We start from the raw sequence: 24,559 nt of genomic DNA, 5'->3' as shown, positions 1-24,559 counted from the left end.
CCAGATGTATTAGTTACTGCTGTAGGTTTCCTTACAAGGTTTGACAGGACCCATGATCCACACACTGGGTCAGGGGGTTCTACTGTGATTGTGGAATAATAATGGATGCTTCCAGTTCAGAGGAAGAGGATGTTCTCCATTTTAAGTTTTTCCCACTGTTTCCTAAAAATGTGATGTCTGCTGGTCTAGACTGCTACCTGCTGTAGCACACATCTGAACTGGGTTATTTCAGCATGTTAGTATTCTGTCATAGTCTACCCGAGGGTCCTGCCTCTCAGAAGGACTCAGGGTAAGCCTGGGACCCAGGCTTAGAGACCCTTTCTACCCAGCCAGCATCCTCCTGCAAACCTTTACAGACTTTGTGTGTTTCAGACACAGATAATTTGACTGAAACACCAGACTCTAACCTGCTGGTCTGAGGATTCCCTGCCTCTGATGCTGGTTAACAATAGTAGTTCTCATACTGCCCTGGTCAGGGAGGCTGGCGATCAGCAAGGGCCTTCTAAGGTACAGCTCAATGTATTTCCCATAGCCAAGTGGAGCCAAGGCCCATCCCTTTCTGAGAAAACCTCAGGTAAGGAGTAGGGAAGAATTAAGAAGGAGGAGGAGAAGAAACAGTAGTGAGGGCTGGTGGTAGGGCTCAGTGGTAAAGGCATTTGGTGCCAAGCTTCATGATTTGAGCTCAGTCCCTGAGACCCATGTGATGGGACATGAGAACCAACTCCCAAAAGTTGGCCTCTGACTTTTACACGGGTACCACGGCATTTGTGCACCTCCCCCCATATAGGTACATAGACTAATATAAAAAATTAAGAATCATTAAAAAAATAGCATTGAATTGGGGCTAGTAGCTATGAGTTCTAGTTCCCCTTTCACCAATTAATCAGTCATGTGCCTGGGCAAACCACCTAACATCCCAGGTGCATGGCTTTCTCTAATTCATATAGAACAGTGGTTGCAAACACAAACTCTGACGGTAGAATGTAAGAGGTCAAAATCTGAGCCACCACTTACTGGCTGAGTTGGAGAAATTCTTGGATCCCTGTTCCTTGTCTGTCTGATCTCTGAGATGTTATGAGGGTGGGATGAATTACCTTAGCCAAGGGTTTTGAAGACTGCTCAGCCCATATTAATCTTATGTGTGTTTGCTCTTATAATTACCACAACTGTATCCACTGAGGTAGATAATCTTTAAGACACATTCCTGCTCAAATATCCTACAATTTTCAAATTTAGTAACTGAGCCTTTCCCAAGTCCCTAGTTGTAGGTTTCTTATCTATGAAATAAGTGAGTGGACACATTCTGAAGATCCCAGGTAGAATCCTAGAAACAGACTTGGTGGTGGGAATCTGAGGAAGGCACTCATAGTAGGCCTACCCTTCAGACACAGAAAACAGAGCTCGGAAGGCCATGCTGACACACTGCCTCTGGGCTTTCTGCTAAGTAGAGACACTTACTGGTGGGCTTAGCCCAGAGAATCTTCAGTTTCCTGGTTGGAGTCCAAATTCATTTTCACTCAAAATGAAAGGAAAGACAAGATCTTTCATTTCTATTCATTTTGAATAGAAAAATTTTCTTTTATAACCAAACAATTTTCTTTCTTTCTTAAAAAAAAAAAATTCCCGGTGGTGGTACACACTTTAAATACCAGCACTTAGAGGCAGAAGCAGGTGGATCTCTGAGTTTGAGGCCAGCCTGGTCTACATAGTGAGTTCCAGGACAGCCAGGGGCTACAAATTCATTACATTTTATTCATTTCTTGTATGTGTGTGTATGTGTGTCTGTTGTGTGTGTGTGAATGTGAATGTGTGAATGTGTGTTTGTCTTCGTGTGTGTATCTGAGTGTGAATGTGAATGTGTGTATGTGTGTCTGTATGTGTGTGTCTGTGTGTGACTGTGACTGTGTGTCGGTCTTTGTGTGTGTATCTGAGTGTGAATGTGAATGTGTGTATGTGTGTCTGTATGTGTGTGTCTGTGTGTGACTGTGACTGTGTGTCGGTCTTTGTGTGTGTATCTGAGTGTGAATGTGTGTATGTGTGTCTGTATGTGTGTGTCTGTGTGTGACTGTGACTGTGTGTCGGTCTTTGTGTGTGTATCTGAGTGTGAATGTGTGTGTGTGGGTACAAGTACAAGCACATGGTGTGTAAGTCAGGGGACAATCTGCAGGAGTTGGTTCTCTCCACCATGCGGACTCTGGGATTGAACTCAGGTCATCAGGCCTGTTGGCAGAACCTTCTTTGCCCATCTCTGCAACCCACTGTTGTTTTGAGTCAGAGTTTCAATATATGACCTGGCTGGCTAGGTACTCTGTAGGCAAGGCTGATTCTAAACTTGCTGTGATCCTCTTGCCTCTGCCTCCAGACAGATTGGATCACAGAAATGCAGGAATGCACCGCAATTTTAGATCACCTACCTTTCTTTCTGTGAAAAAAAATATTTATTTTGTTTTCATTATTTTATGTGTATGAGTGTTTTGCCTGCATGTGTGTTCATACACCACATGTGTGTCTGGTGCCTGCTGAAGTCAGAAGAGGGTGTTGGGTCTCCTGCGAGTAGAGTTACAGATGGTTGTGAGCTGGGAATCAAACTTGGGTCCTCTGCAAGAGCAACAAGTGCTCTTAGCCACTGAGCCAACTCTTTAGCCCCTGGCATTTTTTTTTTTTGTAATTAAAAATTATTTTTGGCCAGGTGTGGTGACATACACCTATAAATTCCAGCACTTGGGAGGCAGAGGCAGAAGGATCTCTGTGAGTTCAAGGTTAGCCTGGCCTATATATAGCAAGTTCCAGGGTAGTTTGGCCTGTATAGGAGACCCTATCTCAAAAATATTTTATTTTATGTGTATTTTTTTTGCCTGCATGCATATATGTATAGCAAATGTGTGCCTGGTACCCACCTGGCTTCAGATCCCTCAGAAGAGGAGCTATGGTTGGTTGTGACCTGCCATGAGGGTGATGGGAATTAAGATTGGAGCCTTTGGGAAAGAGCCAGTGCTCTTAATTGCCTAGCCAGCTCTCCAGCCCCCAGACCACATTTCTCTATCTCAATTGCCCACACCATCCCAAACTACATTATTTTATTTTAATTTGTTTTTTCAAGACAGGGTTTCTCTGTGTAACAGCCCTAGCTGTCCTGGAACTCACTCTGTAGACCAGGCTGGCCTTGAACTCACAGAGATCCACTGGCCTCGGCCTCCGGAGTGCTGGGAATAAAGGCGTGTGCTGCCACTACCCAGTAGCAGGAAGAAATTTTGATAGTGGTAGAAGCACTGGCTACTTGAAGAGAGACCTCAAAAGTTAAGTTACTGGCCAGTCCGAATTGAGAACCACATGTGTCAGAATAGATGACTGCTTTCTCCATAAAAAGAAATGTTTATTTTAATTTGTGTATGTATGAGTGTTCCAGTGCCTTGGAGGCCAGAAGAGGGTATGGGATCCCTTGGAGCTGGTGTAAGCGCTGGGCACCAAACTCAGGTGCTCTGGAAGAGAAGCAAGGGCTCTTTCCTGACCACCTGACCCATCCCCAGCACCTCACACTTATCATTGCCATTTTCAAACATGATAACCAGCACTTTCCTATCTGAACCCAGACTCCCCTGCCGAAGACCAGGAGGGTTACATCCACCTGATTGGTGAGACTCCAACACAGTAAGGGATATTTTATCCCCAGTAGCTTTGTGTGTGTTTGTTTTTGAGACTGGGTTTCTCCGTGTAGCCCTGGCTGTCCTGGAACTCTCTATGCAGACTCACACTGAGGTCTGCCTCAGGATTAAGTGTGCTATTATCCCAGGCATTCACAGCCTATCTGATGCATGTCGGATTAGTGCAAGGACCTTCTCCTTACTTCAAATGTTTTGGGATTAAGAACCCCATACTGGATCTGGAATGGTCAACAGTTAGGCCTTGAAGGACAAAGATATAGGAAAAGCTTGCCTGACTTTCAGGCAGCTACAGGTCTGACTGAGGGACTGGTGAGGGGATTCAAAGGCACGGTTAAACTGGACTCACTTACATCCCAGGAATGGTCCCTTCTCTACTTTCTGGTTTCACCCCTCTACTCCTCAAAGGGTTAAAGTAGCTTTCACATGATTTTCCCATCTCCCAGGTAACTTGGGCAGCTGCTTGCGAGTGAAATAAATAAACATCCCGGAACAATTTTGCAGTTCATGAACCTGGCAGAGCACCCCAGCCCCCCACATCAAAGACGCACAACTCTTTGGGTAAAAGGTGCCGGGGGGGGGGGGGGGGGGGGGGGGGGGACTCTGCCAGTTGGCAGGTGCGGGGGAAGGGCTGCCCCAGAGAGCGTGGGGCCAGAGGGCGGCACCGAGAATGCCCCTGCCCGCAGCCCGATCCGGTTCTGGGCGCAGCAGGTTTGCGTCGGGCCCGGAGCCCCAGAGGGTTGGGGAAGCGGAAAGAAGTGGGGTGCGAGCGGGTGCCAGGCGCACACACCTGGCGCCTTGTGGAATGAAATCTTAATTAATTATTAAACTCAACTCCCGCCGGAGGGAGCGAGGCCGCGGTGGGAAGGGAGGGCGAGCGGGCGCGGTGGGGGCTGAGGCTGGGAGGAAGGTGGGGTGAGGAGGGGGCGCAGGGCACCCCGACAGGAAGGAAGCCGACCCTCTGGGCGGGGCGGGCATCTTCGCAGGCAGTTGGCGGCCTCGCCGGCCTCCGCGGACCCCCGGGTGAGGGTGGAGGGCACCCCGCAGGATGCCGCCCTGGGTGGAGGCGGGAGCGCGGGCGGGCGCCCCGACCCTCCCGCGGGGTCTGAAGCCCAGAACAGTGGCCGCTTGTTCGGCAGAGACCCGGGGAAGGCGCGGCGGACAGGGGAGGGGGCGCGCGGGACTCTGGCCCCCTCACCCGTCCTGGGTCCCGGGGAGGGGAGTGGGCAGCTGTGCCCCCGCCTCTGGGAGGGGGAGGGGGTGCCCAGACAAAAGGAGCTTGTGCCTTTAAGGCGGGGAGTCCGGGAGCCGGCGGGGAGGGGACTTCTGGATCCGGGGTAGAGGGCGGCTGCGCTGGACAACAAGGGAGGGGGCGAGGGCCGGAGGCTCTGCCGCGCGGCGGGCGGGACGGCAGGGACGCGCGGGCACGGAGCAGGACGGCGGGACGGCCGGCCGGCCGGCCGGAGCCCGCGGGCGGGCACGGCGGGGCGGCGAGCCGGGGCAGGCGCCGATCCCCGGCAGGTGAGCGCGGGGGAGCGGGCTCCAGCGAGGCCAGCGAAGCGGGGACACGGGAGTCTCGACAGTTTGCGGGGCGCCTGGGAAGTGGTGCAGGGAACTGCTGGGGGAGACGGGAACCCGGGGCTCCTGGGGCCGGGCTGCCGGCTTCCACCCTCCTTCCCCGCCACGAGCTGCCCTTCCTGCACTCGCCAGAGTTTCCAGGCTTGTCCAGCGAAGGGTAGCAGGCGTGCTGGAGGGGAGGAGATGCCCCCCCAGAGGTTGGCATCGCGGATGGGGCGGGGGCTGAGTTTGGAGCGTGGACGCAGAGCTGGGAGGAGAGGGAGGCCCCTTCCCTGCCCTCACCCTGAACCTTTGGAATGAAAGGGTAGTGTCAGTGCCTACTTCCCCAAGGCCTGTTGCGGGGTGGGCAGGGGTGGGGTGGGGTGTGGGCAGACTTTATTCAGAGTAGGCCCAGCCGCCTGACTGAAAAGCCAGAGGTGGGAATAGTAGCTTTTCCGTGTCCCTGTGTCCCTAGATAGTCTCTGTAGCCAGAGGGCCTGACGGGTCTGTTGTATGGTTGGAGCTGGCTATGGGAGCCCTTTTTGGTCTTTCTGGAGAACCAGAGCTGGAGTAGGCTGTGCTGAGCCTACAGGCCCTGGGGAGGTTCCTCTCCATCTGGAAAGGCCTGGAAATTGAGAGGGCCAGGTTCCAGTATGGTGAGTGTCAAACCTCCCCCTGGGCATAGTCGCCTATGTGAACTTTCCGAAGTCTTTTAAACTGTTTTGCCAATAAGGGCAGAGGCAGATAGACCCTGAGGACGAGGTGGGTGAGAGGTGGCCAGGAAGAGGGTTGGGCGAAAGAGTGGGCAGAGCCATTCTTGAGGCCAAGCCTTGGCTTCCAGACCCTGGGCTTGGGCTGAAAGATCAGGATTTGGGAGGGACTTGAGGTCTGAGAAACACTGGGCCTGGGACTGTGGGACTTGGCGCTAAATGGACATGGCTGTGGGAGCAGATTGTGTATGGAACAGCAGATCTGTGAGAGAGAGCAAAGGGATCAGGACTCAGGGGAGGAGGAGGTCAGAGGTATAAGGCTCAAGAGCCTGAAGGCAGAACAGGGACATGGTCTGTGCTTTTGGAATTCATTGTGAGGGGTCCCGGAACAGGGAGGTCTGGGGGAACATATAGAGAAGTTCTGTGGCTTGGAACAATGCCTTCTGGTTTCCTGCTATACTAGCCTGGCATAGAGGAGTGCCGAGAGCCCTGCAAGTTCTCTAGGGTGAGCAGTGCCTGAGTAGAGCCCAGGGTGAGATAGTCACAGTTGGTTGAACAGAGCTCTGAAGCTATCCCCTTGGGGAGTCAGTGTGTTCTTGAAGGGTCATATGTTTCCCTGATAGTGGCTGCCCCTTCCTCTGTGGGTATGAACCAGATGCTAGGATGTGCTTTTAGAAGCTGGGAACATGGCCAGAAACAGGTCCTTTGGGAATAGAGACCTGGGCCAGTGTGGGGGGGGGGGTGAGCGGAGATAAGAACAGGGTAGGGGACTAGAGAATGGGAGGAGGCGGAAGCAGAATGTCATGGTATGTGGAGTCGGGAAGGGGGTGCATAATGGGGAACTGTACCCTCTGTGTTCTGTCCCCAGCAGCTCTGGAGACTGACAGCAGGGGACATAGGGCCTAATAGCAGCAGGCATCTGATTGGCTGGAGGGATAAATGTTCTTGCTCAGACATTGGTAGAGCTTTGCATTCAAAGGTTTGCAAGGTGGGGAGAACTAATATTTATTGTGTACTACATGGCAGGGAGTATTAGATTCTCTCATCAGGACCATTACACTCACTTTTCAGGTGAAGAAACTGACATGGGGTGGGGGCAGGTAGATAGCTTGTCCCAGCAGGATGGTAATTCACTTTAAGCTTTGAAACCTGGCCTTGTGTCAGAGATCATGCTTCTAGTGAAGTGTTTTGAAGAGCCAGGTTTTCTTTGGTGACCTTTTCCAAATGCCAGCCTGACCAGAAGTCTCATACTTCTGATTTGTCCTTCAAGATGGTACTTTTGCTGTTAGGAGGTTGAAGGGCATGCTACTCTGTGGCTGTAGAAGGGACACTGGAGGAACTTGCTGAGGGAGACACAGAGATGGAGTGCAGAGAAGTCCCCAGCTCAAGTTTTGTTTTGCATCCCCCAGCAGCTGTTTAGAGTGTTGTTCTTGTCTCCGGAGTGTGTGGACCTGTGGCCGCCTGGGGCAGGTGCTGTGTAAAGCTGCTGTCTAGTTCCCTAGTGAGCACAAATGTCAGTGCTGCCAGCTCAGCGGGTGCAAGTGCAAGGGGCCCCTCCGGATGCCCTGCAGGTGTGGAGGAGCCTGGCCCTGGTGGTGGTATCATCCATGGGTGACATGGCTCTTGTGCTCATCTCTGGACCTGGGCTCAGTCAGGACACATGGCAAGGTGGTTGTCACGGAAGCGTCCACTTCAGTCCAAGGCTTGTCCTTCCCAGAAATTTAGGATCTAAGACTGATTTGCTTGTCCAGGGCTTCTCTGTGGGTGAGCTATAGAAAATTGTCTTGGATGTCACCCTTTGTTTTTCTTTTTCAAGTCTGTCCTGTTCTCCCCATGCCCCCTGGGTCTTAGGACTAGCCTTATAGGCTTTTGGTGAAGAGCAGAAGAAAGTAAGCATGTGAAAGGATCTCAGAAGTTTGTGACAGAGAGGAAATATAATATTGCTAATAGCCATCCATTCTGCCAGCAAACATGTAGGGGTGGTAGACACCTCAGTACACAAAAACAAAATCAACAACAAAACAAAACAAAAACCAACACCACCCAAATCTTTGCCTTCGTCAAGTTGGCATTCCAGTTAGGAGTGACAGACAATGAACAAATAAGAAAAATTATAGAATGGCTGTTGCTGATAAGGGCCATGGAGGGAGAAAAATTATAAAGCTGGGAAGAGAGATAGGGAACCCCAGGAAAGGGAGTTGCTATTTTAATAGGCTGGCAAGAGTAGCTCTGATAAGGGACTTGGGCTGTGACCTGAAAGAGCTCTTGTTCCAGTTGGGAACAGCGAGTACCAGGGTCCTAGACTAGGCTGAACTCAGTGTCCAGGAGAACAACAGACAAGCTAATGTGACAGGTACAATGAGGAAGTGAGGATTGTCATTAGTGGTTATTGGATGTCCTGAGCTGCCTTGTCACATCCCCATCTCTTTGTCTGTCAGTTATCAAGGCCTTGAGTAGTCTAGATAACACTGTTCTGTCTTTTTTTGTCTTACATTTATTGAGAACCTACTGTTAGCCAGACCTAGTACCTGGCTCTGGAGTTAAAGTTCTGCCCAAAATAGGTGTAATATCTACTCCCACAGAGCTTATAGTCCTAGGGAAGAAATGATTTTCGTTATAAATTGTAATAAGTACTATGGAGGAAATGAACAGAGGTGAAACTGGTCCAAGCTTAGTCTGGAGGGGCTGGGAGATCTTCCCTAAGGAAGTAACACTTGACCTATGACTTGTGGGAGAAATTGGATTCAGCTAGCTGAAGTCTGTGTGTGTGAATGTGTCAGTGTGTGTGTTCAAATGTGTATGTGTATGTCAGTGTGTGTGCATGTGTGACTGCAAATGTGTGTGTGTGAGAGTGTGTGTGTGTGTGTGTGAGTGTGACAAGGAAGGATATGAAAAGAGAATGCATTCTGTATAGAGGTCACTGATTGGCAGTTCACAGCAGAACTCATTCCATTGACTGGATGTATTTGACTTCTGTATGGTATCATAAAATATATATTATTAATACCATTTAAAAAATCGGGAGATGTCACATTGAAATCCAAGATTTTCTTAGGCTTCCCTTCTGCTGAAAAAAAAAGCAGAAGTCAAGCCCCACTGGGGCACCAGTGGCACTAGTCAGCTGGCACTAGGTGGTTCTTGTCCCCATGTCTCAGTCTGCTGAATGTATCTTCATGTCCTTGACATGGAAACTCGATACAAGTGGGCAGTGGTGGTGCATGCCTTTAATCTCAGCACTCGGGAGGTAGAGTCAGTAGGATGGATCTCTGTGAGTTCGAGGCCAGCCTGATCAACAGAGTGAGTTCCAGGACAGCCAGGGCTACATGGGGGGGGGGGGGAGGCAGTATTAACTTTAGGGAAAGGGCAAATTATTAAGTGGATGGACTGACTGGGTGTCAGTCAAGCTGAGAATCTTGCTTTTTTTTTTAATTTTAAAATTTACCTTCATTTTATGTGGATTGCTGTTTTGCCTGCATGTATATCTGTGTGAGGATGTCAGATCTCCTGCAACTGAGTCACAGACAGTTGTGAGCTGCCATGTGTGTGGGTGCTGGGAATTGAACCCCAGGTCCTTTGGAAGAGCAGATGGTACTCTTAACCTCTGAGTCATCTCTCCAGCCCTTAGCATCTTGGTTCTTTTACTTGTATGGCTGCTGTGTCCTTTCCACCGGTCTGTGTCCCTAGTTCCTTACCTATGGAGTGGGGGTGTTACTGTCTCCCACTGGGTAGTTTTATCAGGATGGGGGAACAGAGAACAGGGTTGTAGGAAATGCTCAGGGAATGAGCTACTATGGCCACAACAGTGGTGTTGATACCATCCCATGCCTTTCCTCCCGGCAGCATGTCATGGTTTAGTGGCCTCCTGGTTCCCAAAGTGGATGAACGGAAGACAGCTTGGGGCGAACGCAATGGGCAGAAGCGCCCACGCCATGGGACTCGGGCCAGTGGCTTCTGCACACCCCGCTACATGAGCTGTCTTAAGGATGCAGAGCCGCCCAGCCCCACTCCTGCGGCTCACACTCGGTGCCCCTGGCAGGATGAGGCCTTCCTCAGGAGGGCTGGCCCAGGCAGGGGTATGGAGCTGGGGCTGCGGTCAGTGGCCTTGGGTTTTGATGACACTGAGGTGACAACCCCAGTGGGGACAGCTGAAGTGGCACCCGATACATCACCCAGGAGCAGTCCCTCCTGCTGGCACCGCCTAGTGCAGGTTTTCCAGTCTAAGCAGTTCCGCTCCGCCAAGCTGGAGCGTCTATACCAGCGGTACTTCTTCCAGATGAACCAGAGCAGCCTCACACTCCTCATGGCGGTGCTTGTGCTACTCACAGCCGTGCTCTTGGCCTTTCACGCTGCACCTGCCCGGCCTCAACCTGCGTATGTGGCCCTGCTGACCTGTGCTGCCACCCTGTTTGTGGCACTCATGATAGTGTGTAACCGACATAGTTTCCGCCAGGACTCCATGTGGGTGGTGAGCTATGTGGTTCTGGGCATCCTAGCAGCTGTGCAAGTCGGGGGTGCCCTGGCAGCCAACCCACACAGCCCCTCAGCAGGCCTTTGGTGCCCTGTGTTCTTTGTCTACATCACCTACACGCTCCTTCCCATCCGCATGCGAGCCGCAGTGCTCAGTGGCCTAGGCCTTTCCACTTTGCATTTGATTTTGTCCTGGCAGCTCAACCGTGATGATCCCTTCCTCTGGAATCAGGTAGGTGCCATAGGGTGCTCTGGGTAGGAGTGGGAAGGAGACTTGGCTGAAGAGGGAGACCGTATAGGGCTGTCTGGGTCTGTCAGGCTGGGATTTCAGGGGTTGGCCTCTGCTTGGGACTTGAATCAGTGGGAGAGTCCCAGGACCAGGTCTGTAGTGTGTCACGATAGGCCAGGCTTCAGCTTTTTGGCCTAGGTCAGTAGTATACTCTGTAGACATGGTGTGTGCAAGCCTTGCATCTCTGACCTCTTGTTGACCCCTGAGACTTAAGCTCTGGTGTCAGTTTCAAGATCTAGCTGTAGGGCCCAGTGGTGGTGGTGCACACCTTTAAACCCAGCACTTGAGGCAGAGGCAGGCGGATCTCTGTGAGTTTGAGGCCAGCCTGGTCTATAAGAGCTAGTTCCAGGACAGCTACCAAAGCCACAGAGAGACCCTGTCTAAAAAAAAAAAAAAAAAAAACCGAAGAAGACGACCCAGCTGTAGGTAGTTATGTGAGACACTTCCACAAGCAAGGCTCCATCTCCTAGCCAAAGGCTGCAGCCCATAGCCCACCATGGCCTCACAAACAGAGAGAAAGTTGCCTGGGGCTCCTGGCATGAGGAGCTGGGTGCTTTGGCATGGTGCCTTTCTTAGCCTGGAACAGAACATACCTTTTAAAAGTAACTTTATAGCTACTTAGTGGTGCCCACAGGGCAGTGTCAGACCTCTTAAAGGGCCAGGCCTGTATCTGCTAGTTCCTAGGTTCTCTTCTAGGCTGCCTGTGCAGTGGGGTTGGGGAGAATTGCTGTTCTAGAGGAGACACTTAGGATTGGGGCCTCCCTTCCCCCCTCCTGCCAGACTCGCCAGAAGGTGGGTGTGTGGCTCTTCCCTGCTCTTAGCTGGCCTGGTGCCCAGGGCCCTGCCCAGTGCCTGATGGGGAGGCTGAGCCTGGGAGGCCGGGAACTGCCAACCTCCTACCTCCCCAGGGTTCCTGGCTTCAGTTTCACCCCATGGGGTCTCTGCAGATGCATTCCTGGGATGGTAGAGAATGTTGGGCTGCTCGTGCCCATCTGTGGGGCTGTGGCTGCCCATTTGGCTTCTGGGAACTGAGAACAATCCCATGTGCCTTTGGAGCCTAGGTTTCTGCATGGAGTAGGAGCTTGTTGCCTCCTTGGGCAGCCCCTTCCCAAATGCAGCCCTACTTATGTTCCTAGGAAGAACTCTTCTTCCTGATCACCCATTCAGACACACTGAACAGTGACACTGGTTAGGCTGGGGTGGCCTCCAGAGCCTTGGCATCCATTTTTTCTCACGGTAGATAGGGGTATGTGTGTAGTTATTTCAGTCCCTCATCCTTCTTCCCCTTCCCTCCACTGTGACTCACATTTTCCTCTTGGGCTCCTGGGGCCAGGAAGGGAAGTTGCCTGGATTGCCCCCCTCCTACTCCCCCACTGGGGGCTATTCTTAGAAGCCCCCAAGGGAGATAGAGTGGCCCCTCTTCACCCCTGCTACTGAGAGGGGAAGCTCTGCTTAGGCTCTTTGGAAGCTGTGTGGATTGGAAAGGGCAGCTGAGGGTCAGTGCTGGAGTGAGGAGCTAGGAGTTACAGGCCTCAGTTTTACACAGAGGAATCAAAGATTAAATGTCCTGTCCAAGTCTGCAGGGCTAGTTCTGGTTCAGGGCAGTTGGTGTGCATTCCCTCCCTTCTCCCTAACCATAGCCCTGCCCCATTCAGCTTGGGTGGAGGCCCAGCGCCATGTTAACCCCTGAGCCTCCAGCAACACTGAGCAAGCTTCTCTTGGACTTGGTGTCTAGTCAGTTCTAGTGACAGTGATTTGGGAGTGGCTGTGCTGAGGGTGGGGGCTTAGGCATGAGGCCTTGAAGAGGTATGCATGTAAGAGTTGGAGGGCAAGGGAGAGAGAGGAGGAGGAAGAGAAAGAGAAAGAGAGGAGAGGAGAGGAGAGGAGAGGAGGAGAATCATACTTCCTGGTGGTGGAGACATGCGTTCTTTCTACCAGTAGACTTGATGGCTGCCATACCTGTGCTTTGAGACTGGCCTTCAGGAGTGAGAGTCAGTGGAGAAAAAACTTTTATAAACCTGGAATATATTAGACAGTGGGGTTAGGACAAAGGTTTTGGAGTCTGATTGTCCAGGATTTGAGTCTCATGTCAGCCATAACCAACTATGGGATCTTGGTCAAGTAGCTGGGTTCCTTTGTATTTGACTCGTTCCATTGTGGGGTGAGATACTGTTACCTCATTCATAGACTTGCAAGAAATTCATCAGTTGGTATATGGAACACATCCTTAGAATCCTAGTCATTGTAGGTGGCCAGCAAACTGGCTACTATAATAACAACACCCATAGCAGCTTACACCTACCTGCAAGCCCATCATTTGGGGATCTGAAACAGAAGGATCGCCATGAGTTTGATGCCAGGCTGGGTTACATAGTGAGACCCTATTTCAAAAATTCAACCACCAAGCAACAGTGAACAATAAAACCCAATAGTGGTCATTCTGTGTTAGTCAGTCTGCAGGGCCAGAGCAGGGGGTGGGGTGGCTTTAAAGATGTCATTCCTCCTCTTTGGGCTATAGTTGAGTAAATGGAAGCCTAGAGAGAGGAAGTGAGTTGTCCTGGTTCATCTGGTTCACCCAGAGGAGGAAAGCTCAGACCTCCTTGGTGCTATGCTGTGGGGAGAGCCACAAGCAGGAGGAACACTTGACTTTTGTTAATGTTGTTTGTGGGGCGGGAGATTATTGGGTACTGGGGCTGGACCCATAACCTATGTGGCTGTGGTTTGTATTCTTGCTCCTGAAGCTGTGAATAATCTAGGTATGCTGGGCTCTGGAGTTCCATAGGGAAGAACAGTGTGTGACAGGGATGGCACAGCTTGGGGACAAACAACATGCGGGACTTTATTTCATGCTCAAAGTATATCCTGAGAGAGCCCAGGAGCTGGGGTGCAAGGGTGCGTGGGTGGCCATTCATTTACTGTGCTATCCTACAGCTCGGTGCTAATGTGGTGCTCTTTCTCTGCACCAATGTCATCGGCATCTGCACACACTACCCTGCTGAAGTGTCTCAGCGCCAAGCCTTTCAGGAGACCCGAGGTTACATCCAGGCCCGGTTGCATTTGCAGCATGAGAATCGCCAGCAGGTGGGGGCCACTTCCCTTAGCTGGGGTATGCCTTCTCTTCTCCCCCAATACCTTGTAGATCAGACCTGCTGCATTGTCCATGCTATGGCTATGGACCGCACTGTGAGTGGTCCCCAAGGACTTGCATCACAAAACCCCTGAAGGTCCTGTCCTGTTCAAGGGTGGGAGGGAGTGTATAGGAGTGCATTCAGGGGATGGGGGTTAAGTGGAGACTGGTCTGAGAGAGCTATGATAGGTGACTTCTGAGGGCAGTGTTAGGCAGTGTCAGGCCAAGGTCCAGAAGGGAAACTCAGGTCACAGAGACATGGGAGGGTTCTGGGAATATGAAGGGAACAAGAAGGATCAAAATGGAAAGCAAAGAGGATAGTGGTTGGAACCACTGGTCTAGGAACGGCTGCTGCTATCGGTGTTGCCCCAGCATGTTGCCATGGAGATGAAAGAAGACATCAACACAAAAAAAGAAGACATGATGTTCCATAAGATCTACATCCAGAAGCATGATAATGTCAGGTAGAATGGGGATAGGGGACGATGCCAAGAGGGTTGCTGGGTATCAGAGAGTCCTTGAGGGCTGGGAGGCCCATCTCTCTTCTGCTGTTATCCACAGCATCCTATTTGCGGACATCGAGGGCTTCACCAGCCTGGCCTCCCAGTGCACTGCGCAGGAACTGGTCATGACCTTGAATGAGCTCTTTGCCCGATTTGACAAGCTGGCTGCGGTGAGGGTGCTGGGCTTAGGGACAGTGCCAACCGTGATGGCCGCACAGCATTGTTGGAGGCAGTTGGGGGGTGTGTGTGGGCAGAGGTGGCATTGCAGGTGGTGGGCCAGGTGTGCCCGGAGGTCAGGAGAGTGAAGGTGACCCTCCACTTCTCCTTCAGGAGAACCACTGTCTGAGGATCAAGATCCTGGGGGACTGTTACTACTGTGTATCAGGGTTGCCTGAGGCCCGGGCAGACCACGCCCACTGCTGCGTGGAGATGGGAGTGGACATGATCGAGGCCATCTCGTAAGTAGTGTCCCTTCCCAGGCCTTCTGGATCTGTGGCTTCCCAGATTGCTCCTACTTTGATGTGCCTTTAGGAATTTTCCCATCTTCGTATTTGTCACTGGTGAGGGAGTGGATCTGTCCCCAGTTTGTGCTATGTGCCCTGCGCTCCTTCTGACCTCAGCCTGCTGAAGGGTGCAGGGAGCTGGAGCAGTAGGGCTTTGTGACTGCAGAGGATGCCAGCCCACAGGCAGGAGCTGGCCACAGCTCAGTCCTATAGGATAGTGGCAGTCCCTGTTGAATATAGTTCTCAAGCTGTTGTCCTTGAGCTCCAGGTAGCCTCTTGCCTGTATCTAGTTAAAGCTGTGCTTCTGTTCCTGCTTCTGTTTCTGTATTCGACTGCACTGCTTGGATGTGGTTTTGTTTTTGTTTTTTTTTTTAATTTAAATCATATTTTTTTATTCATTCTCTCTCTGTATGTAGATATGTATGTATGCATGTGTGGATGCACCTGCCATGGTGCATGTATGCTGCTCAGAGGATAACTTGGAGTTAATTTTCTCCTACAGTGTGGGTGGGTCCCAGGGATCAAACTCAGGTAGTCAGGCTCAGTAGCAAGTACCTTTACCACTGAGCCATCTTGCTGGCCTCAGCTTGGGTTCTTGACTAGAGGACTAGAAGACAGCTTAGAGCTGATCTAGAGTTGCATCTTCCCAGGCTGGTGCGTGAAGTGACGGGTGTAAATGTAAACATGCGTGTGGGCATCCACAGTGGACGTGTGCACTGCGGTGTCCTTGGCCTGCGGAAATGGCAGTTTGATGTGTGGTCCAATGATGTGACCCTGGCCAACCACATGGAGGCTGGGGGCCGTGCCGGGTGAGTGGAAGGGTCCAGTTGGTGGCAGGGGTAGGGGGTGTGTGTGGGAGAGCCAGGGTCTTACTTGCTGTCCATACAGTCGAATCCACATCACTCGGGCCACGCTGCAGTACCTGAATGGGGACTATGAGGTGGAACCAGGCCGTGGTGGCGAGCGCAACGCATACCTCAAGGAGCAGTGCATCGAGACCTTCCTCATCCTGGGCGCCAGCCAAAAACGGGTCAGGGGCCAGGACAGAGCTTCTGGGAGGGACGGGGGTGGGGTGGGGGGGAACTAGCAAAGGCCTTCTTGAGGTTCCACTTCTGAGCCTGCGTTTCTGCTGCTCATACAGAAAGAGGAGAAAGCTATGCTGGCCAAGCTGCAGCGGACACGGGCCAACTCTATGGAAGGACTGATGCCACGCTGGGCGCCTGACCGTGCCTTCTCCCGGACCAAGGACTCTAAGGCGTTCCGCCAGATGGTGAGAGGGCTCTCTGCACTATGGGGTTTCACTTTTTGGTCTCTCTCAAAATGAGGGAGTGTTCTGTCTCCCTTCATCTATAGCTGCCGTCTGTCTCCATGTATGTGTTATAAAGTTGGAGACCGGGGGGGGGGGATAGTTTCACCTAATGGGCCCCAAGTTTTCCGAAGCATGTGTGGGGACACTTGACCTAGTATTGGAATAGGGAAGGTACCGGAGAGATCATGGTTAGCGCCTCTCCTCCCTCACACATTCTGTTTCTTTCTCCAGGGCATTGATGATTCTAGCAAAGACAAGTAAGTTGGTCTATGGGACAGGATGGATCAGTGAGGGAGGGAAAGGCATTTGTAGCCTGGGATGGTCTGTGGGAGCCGAAACCTCCCACTTTTATAATGTGTAGGAGGGGCAGGTACCACACACATAGCTCACATAGCCTTCTTTGGCTGCTGCCTGGTCCCTGCCCTACTCATTGCTTATCGTGTGGCATTATTCATGCACCCGGTGAAACCTGTGTCCTGTTATCAGCCGTGGTGCCCAAGATGCTCTGAACCCTGAAGATGAGGTGGATGAGTTCCTGGGCCGTGCCATTGATGCCCGTAGCATCGACCAACTGCGTAAGGACCACGTGCGCCGGTTCCTGCTCACCTTCCAGAGACAGGATCTTGAGAAGAAGGTTTGGGGGATACAAGGGCAAAGGAACGAGGGCTGGAGGGAGGGAGAAAGGGAGGAAGGACCTGGCTAGGAGGCTGAACACGAGTTAAAGAAGCAGGAGGACAAGGTAGGGATGGGAAGAGACCACAGCACAAGGGGGAACTTATATAAATTGGGTCAGTTTTCCCCACGAGGCCCTGGGATTGTCCTGCTCTTGCCATCCATGCCTTCCCTGCCAGGGCAGGACCCAGCAGCCAGCTCACTCTCCTTTCTTCCCTCAGTATTCACGGAAAGTAGATCCTCGCTTTGGAGCCTATGTCGCCTGTGCCCTTTTGGTTTTTTGCTTCATCTGTTTCATCCAGCTCCTCGTATTTCCACAGTGAGTTCTGTCCCTTTCACTACATCCTGAACTTTCCTAAACACCTGGGCAAGCCACTGGTCTCTGAGATCTGTTCCAGTGATGGGACAGAGATGCCAGGATTTTGCTGATTTCCCCCTGGCCTTATCCTGCTGCAGCTCTGCTGTGATGCTTGGTATTTATGCCAGTATCTTCCTGCTGTTGCTGGTCACTGTGCTGATCTGTGCTGTGTGCTCCTGTGGTTCTGTGAGTAGGGGACTTCCCTGAGACTGCTGGGGAAGAAGGGGTTCACATGGAAAAGAGAGGAGGAGCGTCTCTTGTTAGACGCTGCTCTTGGCTGGCCTTCCTTCTTAGCAAATGTCACTTCTAACTCTTGGTCTCTTGCTATTGTAGCTCTTCCCCAAGGCCCTGCAGCGTCTGTCCCGCAGTATCGTCCGCTCACGGGCACACAGCACAGCAGTTGGCACCTTTTCAGTTCTGCTTGTGTTCATCTCTGCCATTGCCAACATGGTAATTCTCCCATCTCTACCCTATGCCGGGCACTTTCTGAGAACCGAGTGTTCCCAACCTTGGGGCAACTTTTGGTCTCACTCTGTTTCCTCTTTCTTTTGTCTCCCTGAGAATCTTAGTCCGTGAAGCATGAGGCACCTGAGTACGGCCCTTGTAACCCTTTCCCCCACTGGTTGTCTTTTTGCAGTTCACCTGTAATCACACCCCAATACGGACTTGTGCAGCCCGGATGCTGAATTTAACACCAGCTGATATCACTGCCTGTCACCTACAACAGCTCAATTACTCTCTGGGACTGGATGCTCCCCTGTGTGAGGGCGCCGCACCCACCTGCAGCTTCCCTGAGGTGTCCGAGCAGTGTTCAGGCAGAGGGGGTTATTTTGGCACAGTTACTCACCTCTCTGTGCCAGGTCTAGTGATGGCACCATAGAGCTGGGAACTCCAAAGTATTCCCCGATTCTGGGAGCAACCAGGGCCCCTCCTCTGTAGCTGAGCATGAATTATAAAAGGAGTTGGGGCTGGAAGGTGGTGGAGGGAGGTTAATCAGGCAGGGGATGCAGGGTTCTTCCTGCTCTGGGTGCCATGGTCTTTGATGTCACCCAACTCTGCCTCTGCTGTCGCCCCCTCCCCCAGTACTTCGTCGGGAACGTGCTTCTGAGTCTTTTGGCCAGTTCTGTCTTCCTACATATCAGCAGCATCGGCAAGCTGGCTATGACCTTTGTCTTGGGGTTCATCTATTTGGTGCTGCTTTTGCTGGGTCCCCCAGCCACCATCTTTGACAACTATGATCTGCTGCTTGGTGTCCATGGCTTGTAAGTTCATTCTCAGCCCCTTTCCATGCCTCCCCTGATCTTTCCTGGGCTGAGTCTCTCTGGAACTTGTGGGAGAAAGGGAAAGGGGCGGATTTCATGATTTGTGACCTCAGGTAATTACCCCAAAAATTCCAGTTGTGACAAATTCCTGGGTCTTTAGGCAAAAAAAAAAAAAAAAAAAAAAATCCCTCATATTTGCATGGTGCTTTCCTGCCCTTTGTTTTGTGACAGCGTTTCTCAGTATAGTTTTGGTTGTCCTAGAATTCATTCTGTAGATCAGACTGGCCTTTAACTTAAAGAGTTCTGCTTGCCTCTGCCTCCCCAGTACTGGGATTAAGTGTGCCCCACCATCCGACTTACTACACGTAGTTCAGAGAGTTGTGTGCAGGCAGAGCTTTGACAAAAAGTCAACCCTTCTGTCCTCTTGTGATATGTGGTCATAGCCTGTGTTGGGGATAGTAAGAGTCTTCTGGGTTTGAGTCCTTGGCCTGCTTTTTATTGGCTTTGTAACCTTGGATAGTAGTTAACTTCTCTAAGCCTTCGTTTTCTCATTGATAAATGTCAGTACCACCTGTATCTCAGGGCAGTGGTGATGATTATGGAAACAAACACTTCTGGAGCCTGATGTTAAGCATCCTAGGCACACGCTAAATCTTTCAGATGTGGTACTTAGGTCTGACCCCTGTTTCACTGAGGGGTGTTTGAAGCAACTTATCTTGGTGCAGTTAGCTGCTCAAGGAGCACCTACTCAGGAAAGGCTTAACCTTTGCCCTGTTTGAGCTCATTTATATGAGCAAAGGTGCTACACACAGGCTTGATTAGTGATTGGGCTTAGAGATGTAGTTCTCGACCTCCCCACAGGATGCCCCCAGTTCCCACAGCAGCCAGAACCCACTGACTTTTGTATCTTCCTGCCAGGGCTTCCTCCAATGAGACCTTTGAAGGGCTGGACTGGTAAGTGGGGCTCTGGAACAGCAATGGATGAGGTTGGTTGGTGTCTCCTTCAGATGCCAATCAGGTCTCTGATTATTTCAGCCCAGCTGTAGGGAGGGTGGCACTCAAATATATGACCCCTGTGATTCTTCTGGTCTTTGCCCTGGCGCTGTATCTACACTCACAGCAGGTGGAATCAACTGCCCGCCTGGACTTCCTCTGGAAACTGCAGGTGATTGGGATGGACCTGTGTGGGAAGGAGAGGCTTCTGGGGCCAGAGCATAGGCCAAGCCAAAAATGCATCTTTTGCTACCTGGCTGAGGCTGAGGATGCCCAAGCCCACTCTGGTTCCATGCCTTCTCTGTGTCCATCTCCTGTCCCCTGTTTCATCTTGTACCTGCCCCCTTTACCCCTTTGCCTATAATTTAGGCCCGCTCTGCCCGTGCCTTTCTTCCTCCACGTGGTTCCCTCTGATGCCCATCTTCAGGTCTTGGCCTACCCCTTGTGAATGTTGGGCAGTGGGTGATGGATGTGGTACCCACAGGCAACAGGGGAGAAGGAGGAGATGGAGGAGCTCCAGGCATACAACCGACGGTTGCTGCATAACATTCTGCCCAAGGACGTGGCTGCCCACTTCCTGGCCCGAGAACGCCGCAACGACGAACTCTACTACCAGTCATGCGAGTGTGTGGCTGTCATGTTTGCCTCCATTGCCAACTTCTCTGAATTCTATGTGGAACTAGAGGCCAACAATGAGGGTGTCGAGTGCCTGCGGCTGCTCAATGAGATCATTGCTGACTTTGATGAGGTACCTGTTCATTGACTAGTACTGGCAGAGGGTAGGGATGATTTGGGGACCAGGGAGATGGAACAGACTTTGGGTGAGAAAGCCATGGATTAGATGGGATGAGTATCCCTTGCCCTGTCAGAGGCAGAAAGGCAGTCATCATTGTGGGGAGTCAGAAGAGGACAGGGCTCTGGGAGGGTGGTGGCAGGATAAGCATCAGCTGATGTCATTGGAGAGGGAGACAGTAGTCAGTGGACAAATCCATATGGGGCCAAGCAAGCATGAGGAAGTGTTCTGAGCACCCATGTCAAGGGAAGTCCCTCCCTCACTCTGGGACACAGTTCCTCAGAGCATATCAGAGTGTTTCTGCTGCAGGGGACCATCACAGTCAACCTTCTGAGGCCATATAACCAGCTCCTTGCCCGGGGTCCTGAACTGCCTATTTTCTTGGCCTACATTGAGAATAGCAATTGGAAGGGGGTTTGCCCACGAAAACAATGGGGCTGTTGAGGGGCGGAGGGGGGAGAGTGCTAAGGAATGACAAGGGGTGAGCTTTGAAAAGACCTGGATCTGGCTTGACACATCCCCTCCCCACATTGTCCAGATCATCAGTGAGGAGAGATTCCGGCAGCTGGAAAAGATCAAGACGATTGGTAGCACCTACATGGCTGCCTCTGGGCTAAATGCCAGCACCTATGATCAGGTGGGCCGTTCCCACATCACTGCCCTGGCAGACTATGCCATGCGACTCATGGAGCAGATGAAACATATCAACGAACACTCTTTCAACAATTTCCAGATGAAGATTGGTGAGGGCCTGGGTCTTGGAACATTTTACTGGGACAGTTTGTGGGTAAAGCTGAAGGTCTGGGTTGGGTAGGGTCACAAGTTCAGGACTTCTTAGGGTTTCTATATCCCACCCTCATGTCAAGTTTGATGCAACGACAAAGACCATTTATTTTGAGTCTTCATGTGCTGGGGTCTTGTCCTAGATGTTTTTAGTACATTTTAATTCTCACATTAAGCCCTGCCCCCCTAAAATGAGAATAATGCTCAGAGATTAACTTGGCGAAGGTTGGAGGACTAGTAGGCAGGTTTGTCTAAAGGGCGCTGCCTGGTGTCTGTGTGTGGTCAGGCTGAGGAGGTACTTCTCCATTGCATTGGTGGAAGGCAGTCTGGCCTGACTTCCCACTGCTTTGATTACTGACTCAGGAAGTTACCCCCAATATCTTGTCTGTAAGATAGGGGTACAGCAATGAGTTGTGAATACACAAAGACACATTCAGCATGTGCAGCAGTAGTTGTCTGGACTCAAGGGAGCTACCTCAGCTGCCATACCCAGACTTTTTTTTTTTTTTTTTTTTTTTTTTTTAACCACCAGAAGAATTGTTAATTTCCACTTACTTTTTTTCCTTTGGGTCCTTCTCAAGGTGCAAGGGAAGATGGCTCCCTAGAGGCCCTAGAGGACCCTGGAGGATCCTAGCCTCAATCTCTTGCTTTCTACTTTTGCTATTATCTCTACTTCAGGGCTGAACATGGGCCCAGTTGTGGCAGGTGTCATTGGGGCCCGGAAGCCACAGTATGACATCTGGGGAAATACAGTGAATGTCTCCAGTCGTATGGACAGCACAGGGGTTCCTGACCGAATACAGGTAAAGGGATGCGAGCTGAGCTGGGGGAGTGTGGACCTAGAGGGCTTTCTCAAGTCTGTCTGCAGGGCAGGGATAGGGTGGCTGTCTTCTTTGGCGGTTAGGGTAGGGGTGGGGGGGAGGGGAGCTAGCCTGATAGAGAACTCCTATTGGGCTTCTTGCCAATATATCATCAAGGATTCCAGGCTAAGCAAGGCTCCCTTCCCACTTCCCCAGGTGACCACGGACCTGTACCAGGTTCTAGCTGCCAAGGGCTACCAACTGGAGTGTCGAGGAGTGGTCAAGGTGAAGGGCAAGGGGGAGATGACCACCTACTTCCTCAATGGGGGCCCTAGCAGTTAGCAGAGTGCAGCTGGGATTCAGCTGAAGGGACCAAGGTGGCCATTGAGTGGACTTTCTGCTCAATGGGTGGAGCTGCCGCAGGGGCCACTGAACCCCCAGATCTTGCTGACAGCTAAAGGGGCCATCCCAGCAGGCTGTGTTTGGACCACGGTCGTCTGCCTTCAGAAAGGTGAAGGAGGAGGGGACACCAAGAGGATTATCCAAGAGACTTTCTCAGTTGGGGTAGGAGCCGTTGGCTCTCCTCAGTTTTTGGAAGCAGAAGAGAGGGTGACAGCAGGGGCCAGGTAGCCCTCCTGTCTGAGGGAGTCAAACAGCAACTCGTTATGCCTACTGTTTCCCTGTCTGGGCAACAGGCTCAGGGCTGGGTCATTCCTTTCCCTATTTTTCCTGGGACAATTTTATACAAAGATTGGAGTGGGCATGAGGAATGCCTATTCCATGCTTGCCTTTGCTTGACTGTGTCCTCAGTACTGGTCCTGGGCATTCCCCGCCCCAGCCAAGTCTCCTTCCTGAGCACAGGGCAGAGGAAGGAGGTACTGTGTGGGGTCCTAGCTCTGACCACATTTCAGGGGAATGTTTCCATTTGCCAAATCCTAGTCCCATGATCTGTCCCCAAAGGGGAACAAAGGGACCTCTGATAACAAAGCCCCAATTCCTACACGCTCCAGGGAAAGGGGTATCTGGCCTCATGGTACTGTGAAAATGACCAGCGAGAGCAAACCTGTGTGTGGGGACATCAGAAGATCAGGGACTGGACACTCACCTACAGGGGCCAAAGAGTGCAGGTGGCCAGGGAGGAGGGTGGGGCCACACTGACCTGAGGCCCCAGGGTGGCCAGGGTCGGCTCCTTTGGCCCAGATGCTCACTTGCCGTCTGCCGGCAAGGGCGCCATGGAGCGTCTCTACCCCTTGTATTGCCAAATAGAAAAGAGTCAGGGTTCCAAGAAAGATGACCCTGACCCCAAACCTGGCCTCCTAAGTCCGGCACTAGGGAGGGCCTGTGCATTTGGGTAACTGTGTGTGCATGTTGCTTTGTGTGTGTGTATGTTCTCTGTGTGTCCATGTGCTCCAGCTCCTCAGATCCCCACTCAGGGCTGCCTCTCCCCTGGAAGCCCCTGCTTTCTGTTGTCAAGGCAGGGACTCCATCAAGAGACGGAGAGAAATGCCCAGTTTGCACAGGAGTGGAATGGGGTTTGGTAGCAAAATGAAGAGTGGTCTGGGGAGAGGAGTCCTTTTTTTGTGCCAAATCCCTAAGTGCCATTTGGGGGCCACATGTGCAGTATGACTGTCCCCCTGCCTAGGGCAGGGGCCCAAGCACCTGCTTAAGTCTCTAGTGTTCCTTGCACTTGAACTGTTGAAGGTTTGTGAGGTAGAAGCTCAGGCCTTCCCTGGGTCCCTCAGCTTATGTCTTGGGGTGTGGTATACTTTCTGACTGGGGTAGTGTGGGGTCCCTCTGAGGACCCAGATTTTGGTACTAAGGGATGGAGCCTGGGAAATTTAAACTCAGCTTTCCCAAGCCTTCAGCCTGAATCTAGCAGGGCTAGACTCTAGTTCCTGGCTCCCAATCCTCATGAAGCCTGCAAGGGTTGGGCTCTAGTCTCTTCCTGTCCTTGCCTTTCTTTTACCCCTGCAGCCTCCTTGACTCTGGCCTGAATTAGTTGGTGCCTTGGTTTGTTTGTCTGTACCTATTTAAGCCAGAGGCATACGCCTCAGTTTTGATGGAAGATCACTTTGTCTTAGACGCTGACCAGGCGGAGGGGCAGGTTTCATGGGCGCCGAGGGGCAGGCTGGACTCTTGTCCTTCCTCGTGCCTGTGACACCAGTTCTCTGCAGAAGCTGATTTCTGGCTTGGCACTGCCTTCTCGGGGCTCTCTGTGTTCCAGCTGGGCACTTGAGCATTCAAGGCACAGAAGAGGGAAGATTAGCTGGTCCAGACAGAAAATTCCTTCATCTCCCCCAGCTATATCCCTGGATAGGAAGGGACTATTGATGCCATTGGGGTGGGAGTGAGTAAGCCAGAATGGGAAGGCCTCAGCTTTGGGTGATCTGTCTGCTTCTCGCCAGGTGGGAGGGGCCTGTCCATACCCTGGTTCCCTGTACCACAGTGCCAGCCATGTCCTTCCCCCGAGTTACCATTGCCCCTTTCCTCACCAGTTGGGGGAGAAGCTGGGGTAATGGGAGGCTATGGGCTTTGGTTTTATAATGTAACCACTGTGGGAGTGGGGGAGGGTGGTGTACCATGTATTTCAGTGAAATATTTAATATATTTAAATATCAATAAAATCAAACTCTTTGTAAAAAAAAAAAAAAAAAAGCAACTGTTTGGGTACTGGGTCAGGGTCAGAAGTGACAAAACCTGGTGCAGCTGCAAGCTCTTGTCCCAGTGATCTCTGGGCCTCTTTCATCTGTGATCTAATGGCTTCCTGTGGTTTT

General features: G+C 51.7%; 1 protein-coding gene across 4 annotated transcripts; it reads left to right on the top strand.

Moving 5' to 3' along the window:
* Positions 1 to 4,104: 4,104 nt before the first annotated feature.
* Positions 4,105 to 24,428, top strand: Adcy6 (adenylate cyclase 6). Of its 4 annotated transcripts, none has more exons than XM_051189810.1 (22): positions 4,105 to 4,220; positions 9,767 to 10,625; positions 13,614 to 13,763; positions 14,152 to 14,273; positions 14,371 to 14,482; positions 14,643 to 14,770; positions 15,466 to 15,624; positions 15,704 to 15,845; positions 15,957 to 16,085; positions 16,356 to 16,381; positions 16,611 to 16,758; positions 17,018 to 17,115; positions 17,253 to 17,340; positions 17,488 to 17,604; positions 17,792 to 17,950; positions 18,238 to 18,416; positions 19,335 to 19,370; positions 19,452 to 19,581; positions 19,894 to 20,157; positions 20,741 to 20,945; positions 21,664 to 21,788; positions 22,002 to 23,918. In XM_051189810.1, the coding sequence occupies exons 2-22, from the start codon at positions 9,768 to 9,770 to the stop codon at positions 22,125 to 22,127; spliced, it is 3,501 nt and encodes a 1,166-aa protein (XP_051045767.1). In that variant the 5' UTR covers positions 4,105 to 4,220; position 9,767; the 3' UTR covers positions 22,128 to 23,918. The 4 variants fall into 4 exon arrangements, with proteins under 4 accessions (XP_051045767.1, XP_051045765.1, XP_051045766.1 ...); XM_051189808.1 differs by lacking the exon at positions 4,105 to 4,220 and adding an exon at positions 4,257 to 4,370 and having other exon boundaries at positions 22,002 to 24,428; XM_051189809.1 differs by lacking the exon at positions 4,105 to 4,220 and adding an exon at positions 5,013 to 5,180.
* The last annotated feature ends 131 nt before the right edge of the window (positions 24,429 to 24,559 follow it).

This window comes from Phodopus roborovskii, unplaced genomic scaffold (genome assembly GCF_943737965.1).
Source record: "Phodopus roborovskii unplaced genomic scaffold, PHOROB, whole genome shotgun sequence".
In the NCBI taxonomy this organism is placed as follows: Eukaryota; Metazoa; Chordata; class Mammalia; order Rodentia; family Cricetidae; genus Phodopus; species Phodopus roborovskii.
Note: the sequence above shows the minus strand (reverse complement) of the source record. Positions and strands in the feature narration are given on the sequence as shown.